The sequence below is a fragment of the Sordaria macrospora genome, chromosome 5, assembly GCF_033870435.1.
Source record: "Sordaria macrospora chromosome 5, complete sequence".
In the NCBI taxonomy this organism is placed as follows: domain Eukaryota; kingdom Fungi; phylum Ascomycota; class Sordariomycetes; order Sordariales; family Sordariaceae; genus Sordaria; species Sordaria macrospora.
In genome coordinates this window covers 1,128,930-1,149,638 of record NC_089375.1, presented here as the reverse complement: position 1 = coordinate 1,149,638, position 20,709 = coordinate 1,128,930, and the positions used below count along the sequence as shown (strand labels likewise).

Genomic DNA, 20,709 nt, shown 5'->3' with positions numbered 1-20,709 from the left:
AATGGGATCTGTCCTGAGGTTGTGTAACCTATATATCGCTGTGCGAGTAGCTAGGTTGATGATATCATTACCACGTTGTTTCGTTTCGTTCCATGGCTCTGTCGATTATTCGATCCCAGGTATTCCATACATTGTTCGACACTTTGCCCATACCGCTCCGTATCGTGATACAAGCTGTCGGCCACACACAATATCTTCGGCGAGCCTGCTTCTCTTCCTCCCCTTCCCTCCTCTCCTCCCAACCAACCAAGCTCCCCGTACCTCCTCAATCACCAGTATCAACCTCCAAATCAATCTGCACCCCACTACTAACTCCATAGTCCGCCAAGCTCAACTGATCCTTGAAAGGTCTCTCGCCCTGCCTCTTCAGCAGAATCTCGTGCGGCTCGCGCCCGACCCGCATCGCCACCATGACCTTGAACTGCTTGATGGTGTCCGAGGGGAAGGCGGGGATCTGCGCCTTGGTTCCGAGTCGGTCGTTGACGGTTACTATGATCATTTCTTCGCCTCCTCCTCCCGATGGGGCAGCTGGGGCAGGAGGTTTGTCTTCTTTTTTGTCTCTCTTGGGCCTGTCGGGCTTGTCGGAGCGGTCACGACGAGGGGATCGGTTGTTGCGTCGTGGGGAACGGTCGTGGTCATCTCTTCTTCGCGGTGAGCGGGATCGGTCTCTCCTGTCCCTGTTGTCTCTGTCGCGATCTCGGTCGCCTCCTCTGTAGCTATCGCCTCTGTAGCGATCTCCTCCTCCTCCGCGGTTGTCCCTATCACGGTCGCGATCATCTCTCCTGCGTGGTGAACGGTCGCGGTCGCGGTCCCGACCTGAGTCTCTGTCTCTGTCTCTGTTGCGATCATCGTCTCGATCACGGTTGTTCCTCCTGGGTGAACGATCCCTGTAGCCACGCTGCAGACCGGCGCGGTCTTGGTTATCGTCATTGCCGGTGCTGGGCTTGGACTTCCATTTGAATCCGCCTGTGTTGATTTTTGGTTTTCGCGAGGGTGATCGCGAACGCGACCTTGGACGGTCCGAATCTGCCATGATGGCAATTGTGTGGAGGTTTGTGGTTCTTGTTGCAGATGGAAGAAGGGAAGAATGACAAATGGTAAATAAACGAAGGCAGCAAGGGACCTTTGACTGCTGGCTGGAGACCGCTGCTTGGTTCAGTGACGGAATTTCAGTGGGGCTATTAGGTTGTCCATGGTTCGACGCGATAAGATAAGGAACACGAAAAACCAGAACTGAGACGTCAAGACCATAGGTAGAGGCCACAATGACTAGGTGAAGTTGAAGACATGATGGTTATGACCACTTTCCGAATAACAATGGATTACTGACTGTCAATCGAATTCAAGCTTCAGAAGACGGAGGCTATTTAGGTAGATAGGAATACAAGTTCGGTTCTCCGCCAACCGTTGACAAGAACCGGGCCGCAGCGCATCACCACCGCTAAACCTGTCTCGATGCCCCTTTTTAGATCCAAATGAGAATCGAGTTCGCTTTATAAACAACATAATAACCATATTCTTTCTCTAGAAATCAAATCAATGCTCCATCCAGTACGCCGTCACATTGCCCATTACCAACGCCAGAGATCAACCACAAGCCGAAATTTTGCCGGGGGAGGTGTATCATACAGACAAACAAACAAGAAGGGAAGACGGAGCGGTAATTAACTCCGAAGTAGAGAATTCAAAAAGGAAATCACTCCTTGCTGGACTTCTTCTTCTTCTTCTTGGGCTTCTCCTCTTTCGTTGTCTCCTCATCCTCGGCCTCAGCCTTGCGCTTGGAGCTCTTGGACTTCTTGGCGGGCTTCTCCTCCTCAGCCTCCTCCTCGACCTCCTCGGCCTTGCCCTTGAAGTCCTTCTTGCTGAGAACCTCGAGGGTGCCGTCCTCCTTGATGCTGATCTGGCCACGCTCGAAGCGGCGCTTGAACTTGTCGGCAGACATGCCAGCGGCCTTGGCGAGACGCTCAAAGTCCTCGTCGTCGAGCTCCTTCTTGGCCTTCTTGTCCTTCTTCTCCTTCTTCTCCTTCTTGGACTTCTTCTCAGAGACATCCTTCATCTCCTCATCCGAATCGGCGGGGGCATCCTTCATCTCAACCTCCTGGATAAGGGGCTTGTTGGGAGCCTCAGCATCAGCGGCCATGCCGTCAGCATCGATGTTGTACTTGCGAGCCTCCTTGATGTCCCACTTGGGGGCAGCAGCGACGGGGATACCGTTGGGGCCGACAGAGACACCCTTGCTGGAAATGGGCTTGCCCTCGAGCTGGCGGAGGTTGTTCTCAAGCTTGGCGCGCGAGCGGATACCAAGGTTGGCGCGAGTCTCATCATCGGCATCCTCGGGGAACTCGGCAAGAGCATCAGTACGGACACCAAGGGCGACCTTGGAGGCGAGCTGACGAGCCATCTTACCCTTGTTGGCACCGGAAGCCTGGCCAACGAGAGAAGCGTGGTAGATGAGACCATACTTGGGAGTGGCGTGCTTGGTCTTGAGGGCACGGAAAAGGGCCTTCTCGGCACCGAGAATCTGGATGGTAGAACCGGGGTTCTTGGCAAGGTTCATGACGGAACCAGCGTGGGCAATGAGACGAGCACCGACAAGAGCGCCGACGAGCTCGGTCATGTTGGGAGCAATGGCGCGCATGCGGTTCTCGAGGTAGTCAGAGAGCTGCTTGCGGTAGACGGAGTAGTCGATGACGCGCTCAGCGAGGTACTTGATGTTTTGGAGATCCTCCTCGGAAACCTCAGTACCCATGGAAATATCGGCGGCGGCCTTGACGGCAGCCTCAATCTCGTGGGGAAGAATCTCGGACAAATCGGTGGTGGGGGCGTTAGAGCGCATGCCCATGGTGACAATGATGCGAGCATAAGAAAGGTTGTCGGGAAGGATCTTGGCCAACTCGGGGAAGTGCCAGCCGTACCATTCCTTGACACGCATGGCGTAGGTGTTGAGCTCCTTGTCAAGCTCGTCGAGGAGCGAGACGGCGTGAACGATCATGACATCGACCTTCTCGGGGGAGAACTTGAGCTTGTGGCGAGAGAGAGAGTGAGAGAGACCGAGGGACATCTCCTTGAAGTTCTCGGGGAGCATGCCAGGAATGAGCTCAGGGAGATACTGGCGGATGGCACGGAAGAGGTCGGTGGTGGTGGAGTCGGCAACGGGCTGGATGTCGAGGCCGGGAATCTTGTTGATGGCAGCACCGAGCTTGGTCTCAGCAACGGCGAGGGTGACCTTCTTCTCACTTCCAATCTCGGCAAGCAGGCTGTTCAGCTTGGGGGTGACCTTGCCCTCAACAACACCGGCGATTTCCTCAAGGGCAGAGGCGGCGCTCTCGAACTTGGCGAACTCCTTGTACTTGATCCTGTAGGAACGCGTGTTGGTCAATTGGATCTCGGGGGATGCAGGCCGGGAGTTGCCATGATATTTGATGACTAGGCAACTTACTCCTTGGTGATCTTCTCAACGCTGTTGAGACGGTCGGCGAGGTTGTCGTCGGACAGCAGCTTCTTGTCTGCCGCCTTGAACAGGCCATAACTGTAGGTAGGGACATGTCAGACATATTGTATCTTTGTAAGTGTTGTTGTTGGAGTTCGAGATGGAAGACCAGCCGAATTGGACGATTCGAACTTCTTCCGCAAAAGCATGGACGAGGCCGTTGTGGGTAGACGTGAATTGGTGTGATGGCACTTACCCGGCACTGGTTTCTGTTAGGATAAAGAGAGGCATGGTTGCGGTTTGGTGTTTGGATCCCGAACGCGCTGTCAATTGTCGTTGGGAAACAGCAAGTGGGTGTGCTGTTTTTGCGATATTCACCAAGAGCCTCGAGGGGAGAAAAAAGTCGAAAGCAAAGAACAATTTTTTTCCACCAGACTTTGGAGCACCCACTTCTGCCCACTCTGCCTGCCCACTGAATGGCGCTCTTTCCCCCAATCAGAGCCCGGTGTGGGGTTGAATAAGCCGGAGGTGGCCCAAGCTCGGCTACGGTACGTATCTTTCCACAGCCAAACTTCTCTCCTTCAACCCTCGCCTCTGGCCGCTCTGAATTGGAGATGCCAAGACCAGTCATGCACGGTCCAACCCTCTCTCTGAAGCGCGGAGAGTGGGCGCCCTGTTGCAGCCTTCCCGCGGCCCTGTCGCTGAGAGTTGCCTGTGCCTGTGACCTCGATGGCCAACTGGAGCTCCAACAACCAGAGACAATCAGACAGGGAGTGCCACTCATCTGTTGTTGTTGTTGAACACTCGCTTGAACATCACCACCTCCAACTCCAACCGCAAACATGGAGGGCCTATTATTCAACGTCAACAATGGGTATGTGTCTGAGTTTCTAGTACAGAAATCAAGTGCTAATCATGCCATCAACAGCTACATCGAGGGTATCGTCCGTGGATACAGGAACAGCCTGTTGACGGGCGCCAACTATACCAACATGACGCAATGCGAATCGATTGATGGTGAGCCTCTCTCCCCAACTCCATCTACGACCCATAACACGTCCATCCACATCAGTCACCCTAACAATATTGTCCGCAGACCTCAAACTCCAACTCGGACCTGCATACGGCGACTTCCTCGCCTCTCTCCCACCCAACCCTTCGACCTCCGCTCTCGCCGCCAAGACCACCGACAAGCTGGTCTCCGAGTTCCGCTATGTCCGCGCCAACGCGACCGGCTCCCTGGCCAAGTTCATGGACTACCTCACCTACGGCTACATGATCGACAACGTCGCCCTTCTTATCACGGGCACCCTTCACGAGCGCGACACTCGCGAGCTGCTCGAGCGCTGCCACCCGCTTGGCTGGTTCGAGACCATGCCCGTCCTCTGCGTGGCCACCAATATCGAGGAGCTGTACAACAGCGTGCTGATCGAGACACCACTGGCCCCTTACTTCAAGGGTAGTCTTTCACACCAGGATCTGGATGAGCTCAACATCGAGATTGTGCGCAACACGCTGTACAAGAACTACCTGGAGGATTTCTACAACTTTGTCAACACCCACCCCGATATGGCCGGGACCCCGACTGCCGAGGTGATGACGGAGCTGCTGGAGTTTGAGGCGGACAGGCGCGCTATCAACATCACTCTGAACTCTTTCGGCACTGAGCTGTCCAAGGCGGACCGTAAGAAGCTCTACCCCAGTTTCGGCCAGCTGTACCCGGAGGGGACGCTCATGCTGTCGCGGGCGGATGATTTCGAGGGTGTGAGGCTGGCTGTTGAGGGTGTGGCTGATTACAAGTCCTTCTTCGATGCTGCTGGTCTCGGAGGCGGTCCTAGCGGTCCCGGTAACATGGGCGGCGGTGGAAGTGAGGGCAAGAGTCTGGAGGACATGTTTTACCAGAAGGAGATGGAGATTTCCAAGGGTGCGTTCACAAGGCAATTTACCTTTGCCATAGTGTATGCGTGGGTTAAGCTGAGAGAGCAGGTGAGTGATGATGCTTTCCCCTTTATACAGTTTTGCTTGGTGACTAACATGACGCTCAGGAAATCCGCAACATCACTTGGATCGCCGAGTGCATAGCGCAGAACCAGAAGGAGAGGATCAACAACTACATTAGCGTTTTCTAAGGGACAGCAAATTTTCGTAATGGGGTTTGCTTTTCAGGTTGCATTTTTATCAGAGGAAGCTTGTCCTCCCCCTATGTTTTTTCTCGAGCCGGGTTGTCAGTCTGCATGTTATCAATGATCAAAGAAATGGGAAGGGGAGAAAAGGCGTATTGGGCGCGTATGGCCAAAGTATTATATCTGGAACTTTCTTGAGGAACACAGAAAAGGGGGTATCATCATCATTAGCAGCATGGCCCTGCCCCCGCGTGTACGCCCCTTGGTTTTTCTCCGGTTATTGTTTATTGTTGTATTGTACATAGAGAGAAGGCCTCTTTGTTTTGTTACACACGCTTTCATGCTACACAACTGGGAATCACATCTTCTTTCCACTCTCACTCACTCACTCACACACAAACAATACACACGACAACCGACCAAGGTAGGTGCGTTGAATGCAATTAGAGGGTGATCTGACCCTTCCAGGTGGCGGGCGTCAGACCCAGAGTCTCGAGCATGTGATGCCACCTTCCACTGCCTCTCTCCTTGCGCTCCATGTACCTCAGCAGCCTCTGGCGCTTGTGGCACAGCTTACGCAAACTGCGCTTGTTGTTCTTATCTCTGTTGCCGCCCCAGCCTTCGAGCGCCTTGGTGAGCGCCCTGATCTTGGACGTCAGGATGGCGATCTGCACCTCACTGCTGCCCGTGTCCGGACCTGCCCGCACCGGCTTAGGCTTGGACTCCACTCCGGCGGCCAACGGCGGCGTCGGCCTCTCAAGGATGTGATCTGTGCTGTGGCGACCGAAAGTCTCGATGCAGCGGCGGATGTTGGCGTGTTTGCGATCCTTGGCACCACCATGCTCCAGCTTCGCGATACGCTCGAGGGCGGCGACGGCCTTGGCGTGTCTGGCGGCGTGCTCGCGCGCCTCCTCGTCCTCCTTATCCGGGTCGGCCGTCGACCGGTCCTCGGCCTTAATGGGCTTCAAGATGTGTTCAGCGTACTGGATGGCGCTGTCGAACTCGTCCTTGTTGAGCAGAAAGTTCCGTAGGTGCGGCGAGGTCGGCAGCGGCTTGGGTTCCTCAACGACCTGGCCGTCGGGGCCGACCTTGGGGGCCGAGACGGGGGCCTGGCCGGCGCTGTCGAAGGACTCGACGAAGGGGGTGGTGATGCCCTTGACCGGGTCGCCCCATGCGGCGTCGCGTTCGGCCTTGAGCTCGGCCTGGCGCTTGACGTTGACGGCCTTGCGCTGTTGCGCCTGGGCCCAGCCGTAAGGGTCCTGCTTCATTTTACGCTTCTTTTCTTTCTGAGAGATGTTGGCGGTTTGGATGAGAGGTTGCAGGGCCTGCGCCGGAGAGGCAGACGCGGCGGCGGCGGGGCGGAGACATACTGTCGGTTCCGGAGCAACATGTCAGTACATCTCGGCATGTTTGGCGGGGGGACGGACATATCATGGAGAAAGGAAACAAATAAGAAACAAGGTAAATAAGAGCTCACGTACGTGTGAGGCTGCGAAGCCCTTGAGGGCCAGGTAACCTGGGAGGCATGGTGGTTTGGCTGTGTGGTGGTGGTGGTGGTGGAGGTGCACCGGCGGCGTGGTCGGTCTCGAGGTGCAAGTCGGCGCAACAACTTTCTTCAAGTCTCGCAGCTTGGCCCGGCGGTCCCTCCTCGTCCCTCCAGGTCACGCTCCGGCCGATGTTGAACAACCGTTCCCGTGTCGGTCCGCACCTGGGACCAAAATTTGGGTGTCTATTGCGCTAGCCGGGCAAGGCTAGACCATCTCTGAATTGCTGGCTGGGAAGCGCAAAGTGGAGTGGTCTTCGGCCATTCGAAATTCCGACCACCCAAAATGAATGAAACTTGCAGATTGAGAAAAGATGTTGCGTCAAAGTCGCAGCCAGGAGGGGCCAAGCTCATTGAGAGCTGTTGATTGGGTGTATCCTCAATGCCAAGTAAAAAGTACGTACAAGGTCCCTAAGGCTTGGCACGGTCAACTGTCAACCAACTGCACAGCCCTGGCGGGGCAGTCGGCGCACTCGCGGCACTCCACAAAATTGAATTTGTGTGCCGAAAATCAGAGGCAGAAGCTCGGACGTCCCGCGACTTGGCTGGGCTGGTTGAATTACAAGAAAAATATATTCACCCTCCACGCCGTCTTCCTGACACCTCCTAGTCCTCAGTCCTCACACCGCAAGGCCAGAGATCAGTCAAGATGGCGCCCGCTAACCTCCCCTCCATCTTCAATGCCACGAGCACCGATATTGAGCAGCTCCTTGCTGCTCAGTGCCACATCGGCTCCAAGAAGTGCGTTTATGCGAAAAATATCCACACCTCGCCGGCGACATGGCCGAGACAAAGTTGAAGAGATCACGAAATGCTGACTTTGTGCGATTGCGAATAGCCTCGGTGTTCACATGCAGCGTATGCACTCCTCCCTCGAAATATCCACACTTGTCGAAGAAACAACGACTTGCGATCGCACGGACAATTACCTGACCTGACTCTTCTCTGCAGCTTACCTCTGGAAGACTCGCGCCGACGGTGTCAACATCTTGAACGTTGGCAAGACCTGGTATGTGGAGGATCGATCGAATATGGGTGACCAGGTGGAGGAGGATGCTTGGTCACCCCGATAATACCTCGAACAAAGGCCACAATGGCTGACAGTGCTGGCTCACCACAGGGAGAAGATCGTCCTTGCTGCTCGCATCATCGCCTCTATCGACAACCCGTCCGACATCTGCGTCATCTCTGCCCGTCCCTACGGTCAGCGTGCCGTCCTGAAGTTCGCCGCCCACACCGGTGCTCAGGCTATTGCCGGTCGCTTCACCCCCGGTTCTTTCACCAACTACATCACCCGCTCTTTCAAGGAGCCCCGCCTCATCATCGTCACCGATCCCCGCACTGATGCCCAGGCCATCAAGGAGGCTTCCTACGTCAACATCCCCGTCATTGCCCTCTGCGATGCCGACTCGCCCACCGAGTACGTCGATGTTGCCATCCCCACCAACAACAAGGGTCGCCACGCCATCGGCTGCGTTTGGTGGATGCTTGCCCGTGAGGTCCTCCGCCTCCGCGGTACCATCTACAACCGCGAGACCCCCTGGGACGTCATGGTCGATCTCTACTTCTGTATGTATCTCCTGGAGCCCCCGTGAATTGGTGGGACAATGTCTCTAACTATTAACCTACAGACCGCGACCCCGAGGCTGAGGCCGAGGAGAAGGTTGAGGAGGAGAAGCTCCCCGGTGTTGAGGAGGAGGGTGTTGCCGCCATTGAGTCCGGCTTCCCCGCTACTGGTGACTGGGAGGCTGCCCCCGCTGGCTTCCCCGCCACCGGTGAGTGGGCCGAGACCGCTCCCGGTGCCGCTGCCCCCAACTGGGACGCTACTGCCCCTGCCACCACTGCTGACTGGGCCGCCACCGAGGCCAAGGAGTCCAGCTGGTAAACAGTTGTAATCGAAAAAACACATTCGGTTTCTGGGTCAAAAATGGCGTAATGGAGGCGTGATGGAGACTGGACTTGTGGCTTGAACCTCGCCCACCGATTTCCAACACGAATTGATCATGAATACCCCCAACAATGGAATCTGGCTCTGGCTTCTTGCAAACCGCTTATCCCCTGGCAACGGGTCAAACTTGACCGCACTAATGAGGGAAAGATACTCAATCTGGCACGTCATCTACTCTTTGTATATGCTGTCTGGAGAGAGGGAATGCCCTGTGGGAGTCAAAAGGGGTGGACTTAATCGTTATCCCGCCCTTGCCATGTGGTGCGATTTGTGAAGTTTGGGGATCTTAAAACAGATGAGATTTGCTCCGAATGGATACGTCCCGACCCTACCATGTGCTTCCCTCTCCTGTGATATGATGATGACCTTGGCCATATTCCAAGTCCTCTTGATCCAGATTATGTAATCATGTCGCGTTGAGATCGTCCAAAGTAAACAAACCGTTCAGGGGTTGCGACTTGCCACCAACAATGGCCCATGGCTTTGTCTGGCTTTTGTGAGTTCTATGGCTTGGCATGTGTATGGTGTGTTATCGTTTTATAGTCGTTTTATCTAGCATATGGCGAACCTTATGCTGTTTCCAACAGCTTCGCTCAACAAGTGTTGTGCATTGCAAATCTGTCCCTGAAGCTGGGAAGATGGTGAATCATGACCAATGATCCATGTGGAGGATTCAAGAAACGTCGACGAACTGTTGTCAACAATGTTCCATGGTAATGGAGTGTGACGGCGCTTTCGTTGATAATGCCACGTTTCGCTGGAAGCCATCGGACACTCCTGTATTTTCGTGGCATCCACTATATATCATCCCCAAGTTGGCTCATACGGGTGCTTGGGATGTCGCTCGTCACTCGACATCGGAGGTGTGGTGTCATCGAAGTCAATAATCGCCAACATGACCCCCTTCCTTCCTCACGACGTTCTCTACCAAGTAAGTTCCCTTACTCTCCACTTTTTTCGTGTCACTGCCTTGGGAGTTGGGAAGGAGTATAAGGCTTTTTGATATGAGGGGCACAAGTTTGGCGGTTTGGTGGACGGTCTTGGTATTTCACGAGGACTCTTCCATCGCCATTCATCTCTCTTGTCCTCGTTGCCATCCTGTCGGACATTGGGTAGACCGCTATCCCGTGGATTACCAGACCATTGGGGCAGTAACCTGGCTACATTTCCGCAGGACGGAACCTCATTCCGGGTGTCAAGAACAGCGATACTTCCCACGACTCTCTTCCGATCCAGTACTTTCTCTCCTCTACTTATCAAGCGATCACGCTAACATCGAATTTTTCTTCAGATTATCCACCATTTCTGCATCATCTACCTTCCCAAGCCCCACGAAGTCCTCTACCGCAACTTCCTCACCGATACATCTGTCCAACAGCTTCTCCAGCTGCGCCTTATCTCAAAGGCCTTCTGCTACGCCGTTACGCCGCACATTCTCAAGTATGTTCCACTAACATTTGGGAAAGTTGAGTGCTGATCACAATCCTTGCGGTTCTGGTCTAGTGAAGAGACGAAGCACTTGAGGAATGGGCTAAGGAAGTTGATGATTGTTGTCGGTGAGCACACCCAGCCGGATCAAGCGCTCGCCTTTTCTGCAGCCAAGAAACGGCAACTGCGGACTTGTGCGACCAAATTTCGGACTCAGCTCGATTTGCCCATGTTTGGACTACCCAGCCTAAGGGAGTTAGTTCTCTACCTCGACGAAGCCACAGACAATGACGACTTCGTTTTCAACAAAGGCTTTCTTTTGAGGGACCCGGTCGTGGATTTTTGCCTGGCCTTTGATGATGGGAAGCTTGACCATTTAACTAGCCTGAGAGTGAGAGCGAAGGATGGTTCTCTCGAGCCCATTCTCTTCTACGCAAAGGAGTCGAAGCCGCTTTACAGGAACTTGAAATCGCTTCACTGTCATCGCCTGTGGACGATTGACGATGGTAATATTCCTAGAGAATCGAGATTGGCCGCAGGAAGCGTTTCGGACTCGGTGAGGCTTTGCCCGAACCTACAAGAACTTTGTCTCTTTGGCCTGCTCACATATCCGCGGTCTTATCCGCGGTCTTATCCGAAACCCAAAAATCTGCAGCTTCATCCAGAAAATAAAGGCTTGGACAAGTTTATCTTAGGCGATCTTGATGTTAGGTCGGACCTGTTCCAAGAGCTAAAGGGTTTGGTGGCACTCATTTCGTCAGTGGAACTCGGAATGGATCGCTAACGGGGCCTTGTTAGGTTGGTGATGATATCCCCCTCTTTCATCTATCTGCTTCTCGAGCTACAAAGGAACCGTGGCTAATACATTCATTATGCCCGCATACAGAAATCTTTCCGTACAAAAGGCAGGCAGCTAGTTACAAGAGATTACAAGAACAGCTACAGTGCCGTAGCTTACAGGTCATGATTGACTCTAAGCTCATTCTCCCAGAGCCTGAGGAGCTATCACTGCCGGAATCCTGATGAAAAAGGACACGGTGCATCTGGGTAAATAGTCCTTTCAACTTTTTGACATTGGGCCATGTAATTCGTGCTCTTAGACATGATAATCCTTGTCTTCATTCGTGCCATCTTTTTGCTTCTACAAATCGACACTTGGTTGCTTGCGTTGTCAATCTTTTCATCCCTGTGTTTGTGTAAGCTATCTTCTTCTCTGTTGCGAGCGACTGTTGAGTGGAATCTGCCTGAAGTCTCCCAAGAGCAAGTCTTGCATATTGGGGATGACTGTCAGCACTTTTGACCTTGGTCCTCTGCGAAAAGTCATCACTCGGCTACAAGCTTGATCCCAGATTGACGTGCTCTTCAGCCATAACTCCAGCAACCGAACAGTGACATTCCGCTACAGTATTTTCCTTCACCATGGACCAACTACCCTATGAGGTAATTTACCAGGCAAGTTGAACCCTGGGTTCGCTTACTCGATCCAAAGCTAACACAGGGATGCTGGTCAAACAGATCATCGAAGAGTTCTGTAAATTATTTGCTGAGGATGTCTGTGAGGCGTTCACCTATGAAAAGCTCCGCGGTGGATTTAACTACGAAGAGGAACTCGCAGACTATTACGCTCCTCCAGAATCGTTCGTTGAAAGATTTGCGATTAGTAAATTATCACCGCCTCTGAATGAAGTCCAACAACTCTCCCAACAACTTTCCCAACTTCGGCTGGTCTGCAGAGCTTTTGACCACCCAGCACTGATACACATGACCAGTTACGCCCCCTTGGCTTTTGACAAGCCCGGACGCTGAATAGAGATGATCAACTACTGGAACGACAAGAACAACCGAGACATGATGGACCGCATCGAGAAGTTCTCTATCACCTTCAATAATCGGGACTTCGTTAAATATTGCGAAGAAATGGCACTCGGATAATCAACCGAAACGGCACAAGCAAGAAGTGCACACCCTCCGCACTCGCTCCGGAATTGCGTATAATCACCATCTCCAGAACCTGAACCGGCGTAATTGGCAGCAAAAAGACCTGAACACCGTACAGACTCGCGCTGAAATCGCGTATGAGCGTCAGCATGGGAGCCAGAACCGGAATGACCAGCGCCAGGACACCCAACAAGAACTTCGCGCCGCCATACGTCATCTCACAGACAACCTCGGCAAAATTGGTTGTAATCCAAACAAGGCCAACGTCCTGCCCCGGCTAAAGCAGCTGGACATCAACCTCACCCCTCCACCGCTCGATCCCATGGCTCCAGACTCACCAAAAGGTCCCAACTTCAAGCTCCACGGTCAAAGAGGAAGACACGGTGGGCTCCTCCCCGGCCTAGCCTTTCGCCTCGGCTGCTGTGCTAACCTCACGACCTTGCATGTCACCGCTCCCGAAAGCGAGCTGGTCTCGTTGTTGTGCAAAGCCTGTGAAGCCGCAACAACGAACAATCCCTTTCCGAACCTGGACAATTTGATCGCCAGGTATACACCCGAACACTAGGAAATCTTGAAGCAGCAGCTGCACATAAAGGTTAGACTTGAAGTTGCTGAAGTTGATGGACTAGCCACGGATGAGATGGAGAAGGAGGTGGTGGAGAGCGGTCAATGAGCGGTCGAACTATTTGTCGCAAGGTGTCTGAAGCTAAAAAGGCTGGATGTCTCAAAGGTGGGAGATATCTGGGAAGAGCAACCGATAACCACGTCTCGGTTAAGGCTGCACCCGCTAGCGGAGGAGAGAGGGCTGGACGTGTTGAAGGTGACGGATCTGACGCTGGAGAAAGGGGAAACGGAGAGGCTTTTGCAAAGGCTGGCAAAGGAGAGGACGGAGATTCGGCTGAGGGATGTGGTTTTGATGAACGATCCGCCGGGGGCGGGGGAGGGCCGTTTACTTCACGTGAACGCGGATGGTAAGTTTCTAGTCACCTACACACTGTTTTCCCCGATTCTCAAAGCACACGACGATGGAAGTGTCTCTAGAGACCCAGGTTAGTATGAATTTTGGCGTGGTGATTCATGGCTAATGCACAACCTCTGGCCCGATCACAGAAAAAGGTCGAGACTGGTGCGTTGCACTACAGGAAAAGACCGGGTGCCGCAAAATAGTGGTTTTCGAGGGTCCATGGAAGGGCCTGAAGATTAAGGCCCGCGACGACTTCTTGAAAGTCATGAGAAAATGCCGGAGTCGAATGTCTCGATACAGTGGTATCATTTGCTTGAAAGAGCGCTGCAGTCACGGGTTTTGGAGAGTACAAATAATCTCCAGGAGACCGCACCGATGTACCATGAACGATCGATATCTATAAGAAAGTGGACAGCCAAAAAGTAGAGCAAGTGCGCTAAAGAGAGAAATCAAAAATCTTTCTAGTAAAGAAAAAAAAACAAAAGACCCAAAATTTCTTTTTTTTTTATTGACATGGGAACATTCCCGCTAGAAGTCAATAACTCTCCATCTTTACGCTGTTCCTTCATTTTTCTACCTCCGAAAATGAAAGCTGTACCATCGTTTACCAACATACGTACTGAGCAATGTCTAACTATCCCCAGCCCCAACCACACCAGGGGCATACCGCTTCCATGGTCACACACAAGGCGAACGGTTTTGTACGGAAGTTATTAGGGATCCTGGAGTGGGATCTCATAAGGCGCCCCCAAGCGGACGGGAAGGTTCAGCACCTGGCTGGCAAGCGTCTGGCAGAAAGCCTTCCTTCCAGTTGCGGATGCCCTACCTTCCTCGCAAGCTGGGCCCTCCTGCCTGTCCAGACAGATCATGCAACTGGAGGCACCCCACCCGTCGGTCCCCGAAAATGCCCGGCCACTGGATCATATGTTTTGGTAAATAGCATCATTCTGAAAGGGCTTATCCAGCTTGCAGTTAGATATCATGTCTGGAAATCCCGAAGAAGGGCTAGAAATTTTACTACTCAATAAATGTGTCTTGAAGGGTGTTTCTGTGACGAAGGGTTGTTCGAATGCGAAGAATATCTAATTCTGCTGAAAAGATCGTTTCGGATAATTAAAATGAGCTGGAAAGAAAGGCAACAGAGGACAAACTTGACTTCGCTCGTTCTCCCCACCACAAGCCATTACCATTAACGCGAAAGAATGACGGCTCGGTTCAGCCCGATTATAGTTACATTCGTCTCTAGTATAGGCCTCCTCAGCCCTTGCTACTGTTCCAGAAACATCGAAGAATAAACATACATGTTGAATCCTCGCCACAAGGCCTAACACATGAGACTCCATGATATAGCTAACAAGATAAACTGCAAAAGCAAAGATATGCTTGCTTATCAGAAAGACCACCGACAGTTCACTCCTTTCCCTTTTCCTACATACGGCCGGCAGCTATCTCCTGGATTGACATCGAGGTCTCCGGATGCGATCTCCGCTTGTTGTTTTGAGGAAACATGTGCCCACTGTCATCCGAGTCCTTTGTCTCATCGGTACTCTGAGAATCATCTGGACCACTCCAGGTGTTGTATTTGGAGGAGCCAGATGCGGCCAAATCAGTCTGACTCTGGCCGTTCTCATCAGAAAATCTGACCTGATGTGTTTTCAGTACCAGTGTGGTGTCACTCTTGACCGAGCTCATGTCGGTAATCTTGATCTCTGGCAAAACTGCTTTGCTCAAAAGGGGGATAGACGATTGACGTCTGGACTCTGGCGAATTGGAGTGCGGAAAGGAGTGAAAAGAAGCATCATTAAGAGAGGGGGAGCTGAGTGGCGTAGCAAACTTGTCGGTAGCAGCTGATGAGTCCCTTCCACGACTTCTGGGCAGAGTTCCTGGACTAGTCAAATTCCGACCATCGGAACCAACAGGGTTAAATACCCAAGGCCTGGGTCCATCGTCCACCTCGGCCGATGCCGACTGCTTTAAGCGCCTGATTTCTCGACCCAGTGCTTCGAGTTCTCGGTAACCAGCTTCATTGGGTTGAAGTGCGAGCTCCGGGTATTCCATTGTGGCTCTTGCCTCGTCAAGGCGCGATCCACCGCACGAAATCTCAGATGATCTGCGGGAGTGAACAAGCTTGTTAAGGCCAGATTTGAGAGCCTTTCCGAGTTTGCTGGACATTGAGTTCTTGTGTCGGTGACCAATAACCCCGTTGCGATGGCGGTTGGAAATATCCTCAGAGATTGCCGTCTGTGTAACCTCTTGGGTGGGTTGTGTATGGGAAGTTGATCCCTCAGCCGTGACTTCGTCCGCATCTTCAAGATCTGCGTTACGCTCTGCACGGTTATGTGAAGGAAATCTTGCCCACGCTTCAGGAAACTTTCGAGGCTTCTGTAATTCGGTTCCAGGGATCTCAAGTGACGATTTGCGCACAGCTTCGGCATCCGAAACACTTTCGGTAGGTGCTGCTTCGCTCTGGGGTTCCTCGGTAGGTGTTTTATTGGAAATAGACTCGGTATGACTGTTTTGATATAGGCCACCAGGGCGGGCTCCCGGGTATGGATAGGGATATAAGGTTTTGCGTGGAAGGTCATCTGGCAGGAACTCGGAGAAAGAGAAAAGGCTGTTGCTGCGTTTCTTTCCAGTGGCGAAATGGCGCCTGCAGATCTCCTCTCTCACGGCACGTTGCCAAAGCTCCACTGTGCTATCATCGCTGTCGGAAAACGGAAGCTCGCTGCGTTGACCGAGCGATTGGGGACCAACATCACTGAGCGCAGACTTCTTGTGTCTCCGGGAACCAGCAGGAAGTGATGTAGACGGCGCTGCCGTTTCTTGCTCGTCGTCTGCCTGGCCGTCAAATGTGGTCGGGGGCAGTTTGACTCGTCTGGGGAGGCTCAGATGTAATCGTGCTAGGAGTGATCGCTTGGAAGGCTCGGCGCGTAGTTTCTTGGAATCGGTGGCTTTGTCAAAGCGTTTGGCGAGAGTGGACGGTGCCCCATGACCTAGATGGAAACGAGCGAAGCCCCTCTCTACCATGTTTAGCTTTGGTACCGACTGCCGTTTGTTCATGGCATTCGATACCGCGTTGGGGGAGACCAGCCCGGTCTCAATGGCGGTGCCTTGAGCAATAGGGTTGTCGAGTGAGTTCCTTCCGGTGGCCGTGTTTGAATGGCTTTCGTCAAAAGGATTGGGTGAGAGGAGCCCTATGGTCCATTAGCGTCTGGAAAACAGTTGTTCACGTCGGACGACTCACATCGCAATGGTGTCGCTGCAAACAAGTTATTAGAACCCATGACACCTGACGGTAGATGCGATGAAGATGCTCCTGCGCTAGGTTCGGCGCTATGTCCAGCTGAGGGATATGTAGATGATGGGTTGGTAAGGAGGCCAGTTTGACCGTTGAGTTGCCTCTGTGATGTCTCAGAGTCGTATGCAGCTGTCTGATCAGAGCTGTCTTGTCTCACAGGATACCTACGGACTGTGTTATGTTCCGACTCGGTATTTGCAGTGGACTCATCAGGGGTGTTGAGCGTCTGTGTAACCAGCTGCTGATGAATATCCATGTCATGAAGATGGACAATCTCGGGACGCTGAAGACCAATGTCACCGCCAGCGTGGTTGGGTATCGAGCTGCATCTCTTGAGCATGACCATTTTGGCCTGTTCCACGCTTATTTCAGGATCGCCGTCTCTGTCCGAGGTCCTACCCAGCGAAATGGATGGCGAACACGACCCAAGACCCTGGCTTCTGAGCCAGGTACCCATTGACGACTGATCTAACACACAAGGAGTTGCATTCCCAGGGGTGCGGGCCGGGGACGAGCGTGAACGAGTCTCTGACTTGGACCGGCGTAGTAGCTGTGCCGAACAAGGGGCACCCACACTAGAAGCTGCTGCTTTGAGGAAGGACTCGGCGTCTTTGGATGAACCATCTTGATCAATGAAGCTCAGAAAGTCTTCCAGTTGAGTAGCGCTGTAAGAAAGCCTCCAGGAGCCCAAGGAAGAAGTGTCAATCGTGTTTGAAGAGCGCCGTGGAGCCAAGACCGGAGAAGCTGGCATTTCCGGAAGTGAATTGCGTTCTCGAATTGGCTTCTGGCTGAAAGAGATGGTAGGATATTGGAGAATGTTTGTCCGTATGTGATTATTTTCCTTGTCTGAAAGAGGAGTCGCCTGTGCTGATGGAGAGACACTGGCACCGGACTTTGCAATGGCCAAAGAGGTCATGTCAGGATGTGGCTCCTCCTCTTCTTGGGCTACCGAGAACTCAAGTGTATCACGGGGACCTCCACCCGGGAGGTAATCAAGTGAAGAAGATTTGGGTGGTGGCAGCACAGAGGAGACCTCACTTTGAGCGCGCTCGTGGGATTGCTCTATGCGGAGTTCCTCTTGTATCCTTTTGTGCATGAGTCTCTTCAGCTCTGCCCGTCGTTGGATTTCCTCGTGACTGCTGCCAACGGCTGAGCGAGACTTCTTCTTTGGAAACGAGTCCTGAGACAAGTGACGACGGATATTCTCCTTGACAAGCTGAAGAGTACTGGTACTCTTGCTGGGCTCGGTCGATCTACCCGGTAGTTCATCATCGGAATCTTCTACTACGAGGTCGCTCAAGTCGGCTGGTCCGATGGGGACAATGACCGAGGATGTGGCCAGTTGCAATGATGCACCGGACTTGCTCGAAGAGTCTCGGTGGGCGTCGACGGAGAGCGGGATGGCAATGACTGGGTTGGATGTCAGTGGTCCTGCAACAGGTAAGCGAGCAGGAGGAGGAACCGCGGGAAGTACACCCGAGGGGTTTGGAGTCTGGTTCTTGGGGCTCGATGTCGACGGCGTCGCTGTCCTGGGAGGGCGAGGTACCCCGCAACAACAGAAGACCGTCATCTTCGAGACTGCTATGTCGAGATGGAGCAACAAATCATTGGCTGCTAATAAGGGTGTAGCTTTGCTGGTGTTCCACGGCTTGCTAAGTTTGCAATTTCTCCAAAAATGGAGTGGTGTTGTTTTCGCCGTGATGGTTCGGACAACACACTCAGGGTCATCAAGACCCGTGAGGAGCAGGTCGTAGTAAAGATGCGGAGGTGAACAGCTCGATAACTGGAGGAAAAAGGGATGAGGGGAAGCGGATGGGGAGGACTGAAGCAGGTGCACAGAGTGACAAGGGAAGTCAAACTTGTCGAGCGTAGATGCAGCCTCGGTCCAATTTCTTGGGACTAGAGTCGTAGTTGGACAGTTGCTCTTGACGAGCCAGGCGAGGTAGGTAGTGAAGGAGCGAAGGGGCGGAGGGGCGAGAGGTTCCATCAAGGTTTCGACTCTATCGTGCGACTCTGACAAGTGCTGTGATTGGAGTAACGACAAGAACTTCAGGTTCACCATCACTCTTTCCCTATTTGCCCACTCCGATGGCTTCATCAGGAAGCGTGCCTGCCATGGAGGAATAAGCTAACCGCATTGCTATGGAAGGTGCAACGACTTCAAAAAACCGTGAACGGCAAGTGCAGCTCACCACGACATGTTGAGACCCAGAAAAAAGCGGAAGTCGCGTGCTGGCATTGCTCGAACCAACTTACAACACCAGACCAGGGACCAGCTGCATTGCATTAGCTCATCTAGCCATATCCCGGCACCCTCCCGGAGAGAAATCATAACCGAACTTGAACTCTCTCAGTTCGCGACAGCTGGCTTGTAGATAGGCATATTCTTGTCTCCATCAAACACCTTCCCACTACCATCGTACGGGGTATTCCACGGCACTCCATCTTCAATGCCCCAGGTCTTCTCAACCGCCGGCAACGCACCCTTTCCACCAGCACCCCGAAGCCTCCAGTTCGGGATCGGGATGGGCAGCCAAGTCTCGTTGTGCAAAAAGCCTGGATACGACAGTGAATTGTTGAGTGTCGCCAGGTTCGTCGGGTCCCTGTTGCCTTCGTACCTGGCCGTCTCCGCTGCGAATCGGAACACGTTGGCTCCGACGTCGTACCTACCCAGATGGGGCAGTCCCCAGTTATTTTGCGCCGACGACAGGATGCTGTAGTGCGTGTAAAAGGTGTCGTCCTGCGTGCCCCTGAGCTCCTTGGGCACGGCATTGCCCAGCAGCAAGGAGACGATGTGGTTCGGCTCCTCGTAGTTCTCGGACTCGTCAAAGGTGAGCAGGATGAGCGTCCGCTCGTCAAAGGCCTTGTCGGTAAGCAGGGGCTGCAAGAACTCATGCGACCACTCGGTTGCCGTCTCGAGTGACGTGTTGTGGCCGTCGTGCATCATGTTGGGCGACATAAACACAAACTGCGGCACTCGCTTTGCCACAAAGTCGTCGTGGAATTCGTTAAAGGACTGCAGGCAGAGCAGACGCGTTCCGTTGTTCGTGACGCTGTCAAACGACACAAAGGGACTGAGAAAGATAACGACGGGTTAGTGTTTGGTGTTATGGTAACATAGAAGAGGGGGGGGATCTTGTGCAAGGTAAGAAAGGTAATGTATCGGTTAGGTTTACTTGTGCTTGCGGACATAATCCCACCCGCCGTTGCCCGTGGTACCGTCGCTGTAGTTACCCATGAAGCCGGGGCCGGGCATGTCCTCAAAGTATCCGCCCCATGAGATGTCACGGGTATCGAGCAGGTCAACTACCGTTGACACGTTCTCCGGGACCCTGACCTCGTTATCATGGTTGAGGCCGAAATAGTCACCCGCGATGGCAGCGAGATAGTTTGGCTGGCTCGGGTGTGTGTGCCCATAATATCTGGTGAGCAGGACGCCCTGCTTCTTCAGGTCGGCAAGATTCTTATCAACCGCGGCCTTGGTGAAGTCCTATGTGAAAAGTCAGCCAATAGGTACGTCGATAAGACACATCATGAAAGTCACACTCACCTGGTTCTCCAGCCAAATGGTGATGAATCTGTCAAACACCTTTCCCTTGACAACATCAGCTGCGGCAGCGCCCACAGTGTGCAAGGCTGCCAGCCCGCAAAGGGCGAAAAGGGAATTCCGCATTGTGTCTTTTTGTTGGTCTCCCTCTTCAACACATGCCAAACTGCACTTCCCGATCAAAGAATGGTGTGAGAAAAAGCTCAGCTGATCTTTCTCACTCACACTCTCATGCTTTCATGATTCAGACAGAAAAACCACGTCGCAGTCGGCAGTAGTGCAGTGTAGAGCAGGCACTTGCCGCCAAGCAGCACCCTGCAAGATTCTGGACCCATCGTCTGCCGCCTTACCACAGTTGTGTTAAGGTAATGGCACAGCATGGCACAGCATGGCACAGCATGGTGCACTACGACTCGGACGATACCGTTCGAGTCGGTCGCTCCTGGTTGGTTGGTGTCACTTGGGACACTTTCTGTGAAGGAACACGGGC

General features: G+C 53.1%; 7 protein-coding genes across 7 annotated transcripts; 3 read left to right on the top strand and 4 right to left on the bottom strand.

Moving 5' to 3' along the window:
* Positions 1-20: 20 nt before the first annotated feature.
* SMAC4_08271 (uncharacterized protein) lies at positions 21-1,066 on the bottom strand. The gene has a single exon (XM_024655940.2). The coding sequence runs from the start codon at positions 1,031-1,033 to the stop codon at positions 266-268; it is 768 nt and encodes a 255-aa protein (XP_024510942.1). The 5' UTR covers positions 1,034-1,066; the 3' UTR covers positions 21-265.
* Positions 1,067-4,195: 3,129 nt separating this feature from the next.
* Positions 4,196-5,821, top strand: SMAC4_08273 (uncharacterized protein). Its single transcript, XM_003345215.2, has 4 exons — positions 4,196-4,304; positions 4,359-4,447; positions 4,527-5,416; positions 5,476-5,821. Exons 1-4 carry the CDS (start codon positions 4,273-4,275, stop codon positions 5,557-5,559), a joined length of 1,095 nt encoding a protein of 364 aa, XP_003345263.1. The 5' UTR covers positions 4,196-4,272; the 3' UTR covers positions 5,560-5,821.
* Positions 5,822-5,996: 175 nt separating this feature from the next.
* SMAC4_08274 (mitochondrial 37S ribosomal protein uS15m) lies at positions 5,997-7,225 on the bottom strand (the record flags this gene model as incomplete). Its single annotated transcript, XM_003345216.2, has 2 exons — positions 7,035-7,225; positions 5,997-6,922 (listed from the first exon to the last, which is right to left on the bottom strand). Exons 1-2 carry the CDS (start codon positions 7,078-7,080, stop codon positions 5,997-5,999), a joined length of 972 nt encoding a protein of 323 aa, XP_003345264.1. The 5' UTR covers positions 7,081-7,225.
* A 448-nt stretch (positions 7,226-7,673) lies between these two features.
* On the top strand, positions 7,674-9,064 carry SMAC4_08275 (40S ribosomal protein uS2). The gene is made up of 5 exons (XM_024655941.2): positions 7,674-7,837; positions 7,935-7,954; positions 8,048-8,105; positions 8,217-8,665; positions 8,728-9,064. Exons 1-5 carry the CDS (start codon positions 7,746-7,748, stop codon positions 8,979-8,981), a joined length of 873 nt encoding a protein of 290 aa, XP_024510943.1. The 5' UTR covers positions 7,674-7,745; the 3' UTR covers positions 8,982-9,064.
* Positions 9,065-9,939: 875 nt separating this feature from the next.
* Positions 9,940-11,267, top strand: SMAC4_08276 (uncharacterized protein; the record flags this gene model as incomplete). Its single annotated transcript, XM_003345218.2, has 3 exons — positions 9,940-9,975; positions 10,336-10,484; positions 10,548-11,267. 3 exons carry the CDS (start codon positions 9,940-9,942, stop codon positions 11,254-11,256), a joined length of 894 nt encoding a protein of 297 aa, XP_003345266.1. The 3' UTR covers positions 11,257-11,267.
* Positions 11,268-14,459: 3,192 nt separating this feature from the next.
* On the bottom strand, positions 14,460-18,242 carry SMAC4_08277 (uncharacterized protein; the record flags this gene model as incomplete). The annotated part of the gene is made up of 2 exons (XM_003345219.2): positions 14,460-16,568; positions 16,619-18,242. The coding sequence occupies 2 exons, from the start codon at positions 18,240-18,242 to the stop codon at positions 14,803-14,805; spliced, it is 3,390 nt and encodes a 1,129-aa protein (XP_003345267.1). The 3' UTR covers positions 14,460-14,802.
* A 683-nt stretch (positions 18,243-18,925) lies between these two features.
* On the bottom strand, positions 18,926-20,459 carry SMAC4_08278 (uncharacterized protein). Its single transcript, XM_003345220.2, has 3 exons — positions 20,223-20,459; positions 19,849-20,162; positions 18,926-19,746 (listed from the first exon to the last, which is right to left on the bottom strand). The coding sequence occupies exons 1-3, from the start codon at positions 20,343-20,345 to the stop codon at positions 19,023-19,025; spliced, it is 1,161 nt and encodes a 386-aa protein (XP_003345268.1). The 5' UTR covers positions 20,346-20,459; the 3' UTR covers positions 18,926-19,022.
* Between the last annotated feature and the right edge of the window lie 250 nt (positions 20,460-20,709).

Coding starts and splice junctions, on each gene's coding strand:
- SMAC4_08271 (XM_024655940.2), bottom strand. CDS start 1,033: ATGGCAGATTCGGACCGTCCAAGGTCGCGTTCGCGATCACCCTCGCGA.
- SMAC4_08273 (XM_003345215.2), top strand. CDS start 4,273: ATGGAGGGCCTATTATTCAACGTCAACAATGG. Junction 4,305..4,358: donor TTATTCAACGTCAACAATGG/GTATGTGTCTGA, acceptor TGCCATCAACAG/CTACATCGAGGGTATCGTCC. Junction 5,417..5,475: donor GGGTTAAGCTGAGAGAGCAG/GTGAGTGATGAT, acceptor CATGACGCTCAG/GAAATCCGCAACATCACTTG.
- SMAC4_08275 (XM_024655941.2), top strand. CDS start 7,746: ATGGCGCCCGCTAACCTCCCCTCCATCTTCAATGCCACGAGCACCGAT. Junction 7,838..7,934: donor TGCCACATCGGCTCCAAGAA/GTGCGTTTATGC, acceptor GATTGCGAATAG/CCTCGGTGTTCACATGCAGC. Junction 8,666..8,727: donor CATGGTCGATCTCTACTTCT/GTATGTATCTCC, acceptor ATTAACCTACAG/ACCGCGACCCCGAGGCTGAG.
- SMAC4_08278 (XM_003345220.2), bottom strand. CDS start 20,345: ATGCGGAATTCCCTTTTCGCCCTTTGCGGGCTGGCAGCCTTGCACACT. Junction 20,163..20,222: donor CCATTTGGCTGGAGAACCAG/GTGAGTGTGACT, acceptor CTTTTCACATAG/GACTTCACCAAGGCCGCGGT. Junction 19,747..19,848: donor GATTATGTCCGCAAGCACAA/GTAAACCTAACC, acceptor TATCTTTCTCAG/TCCCTTTGTGTCGTTTGACA.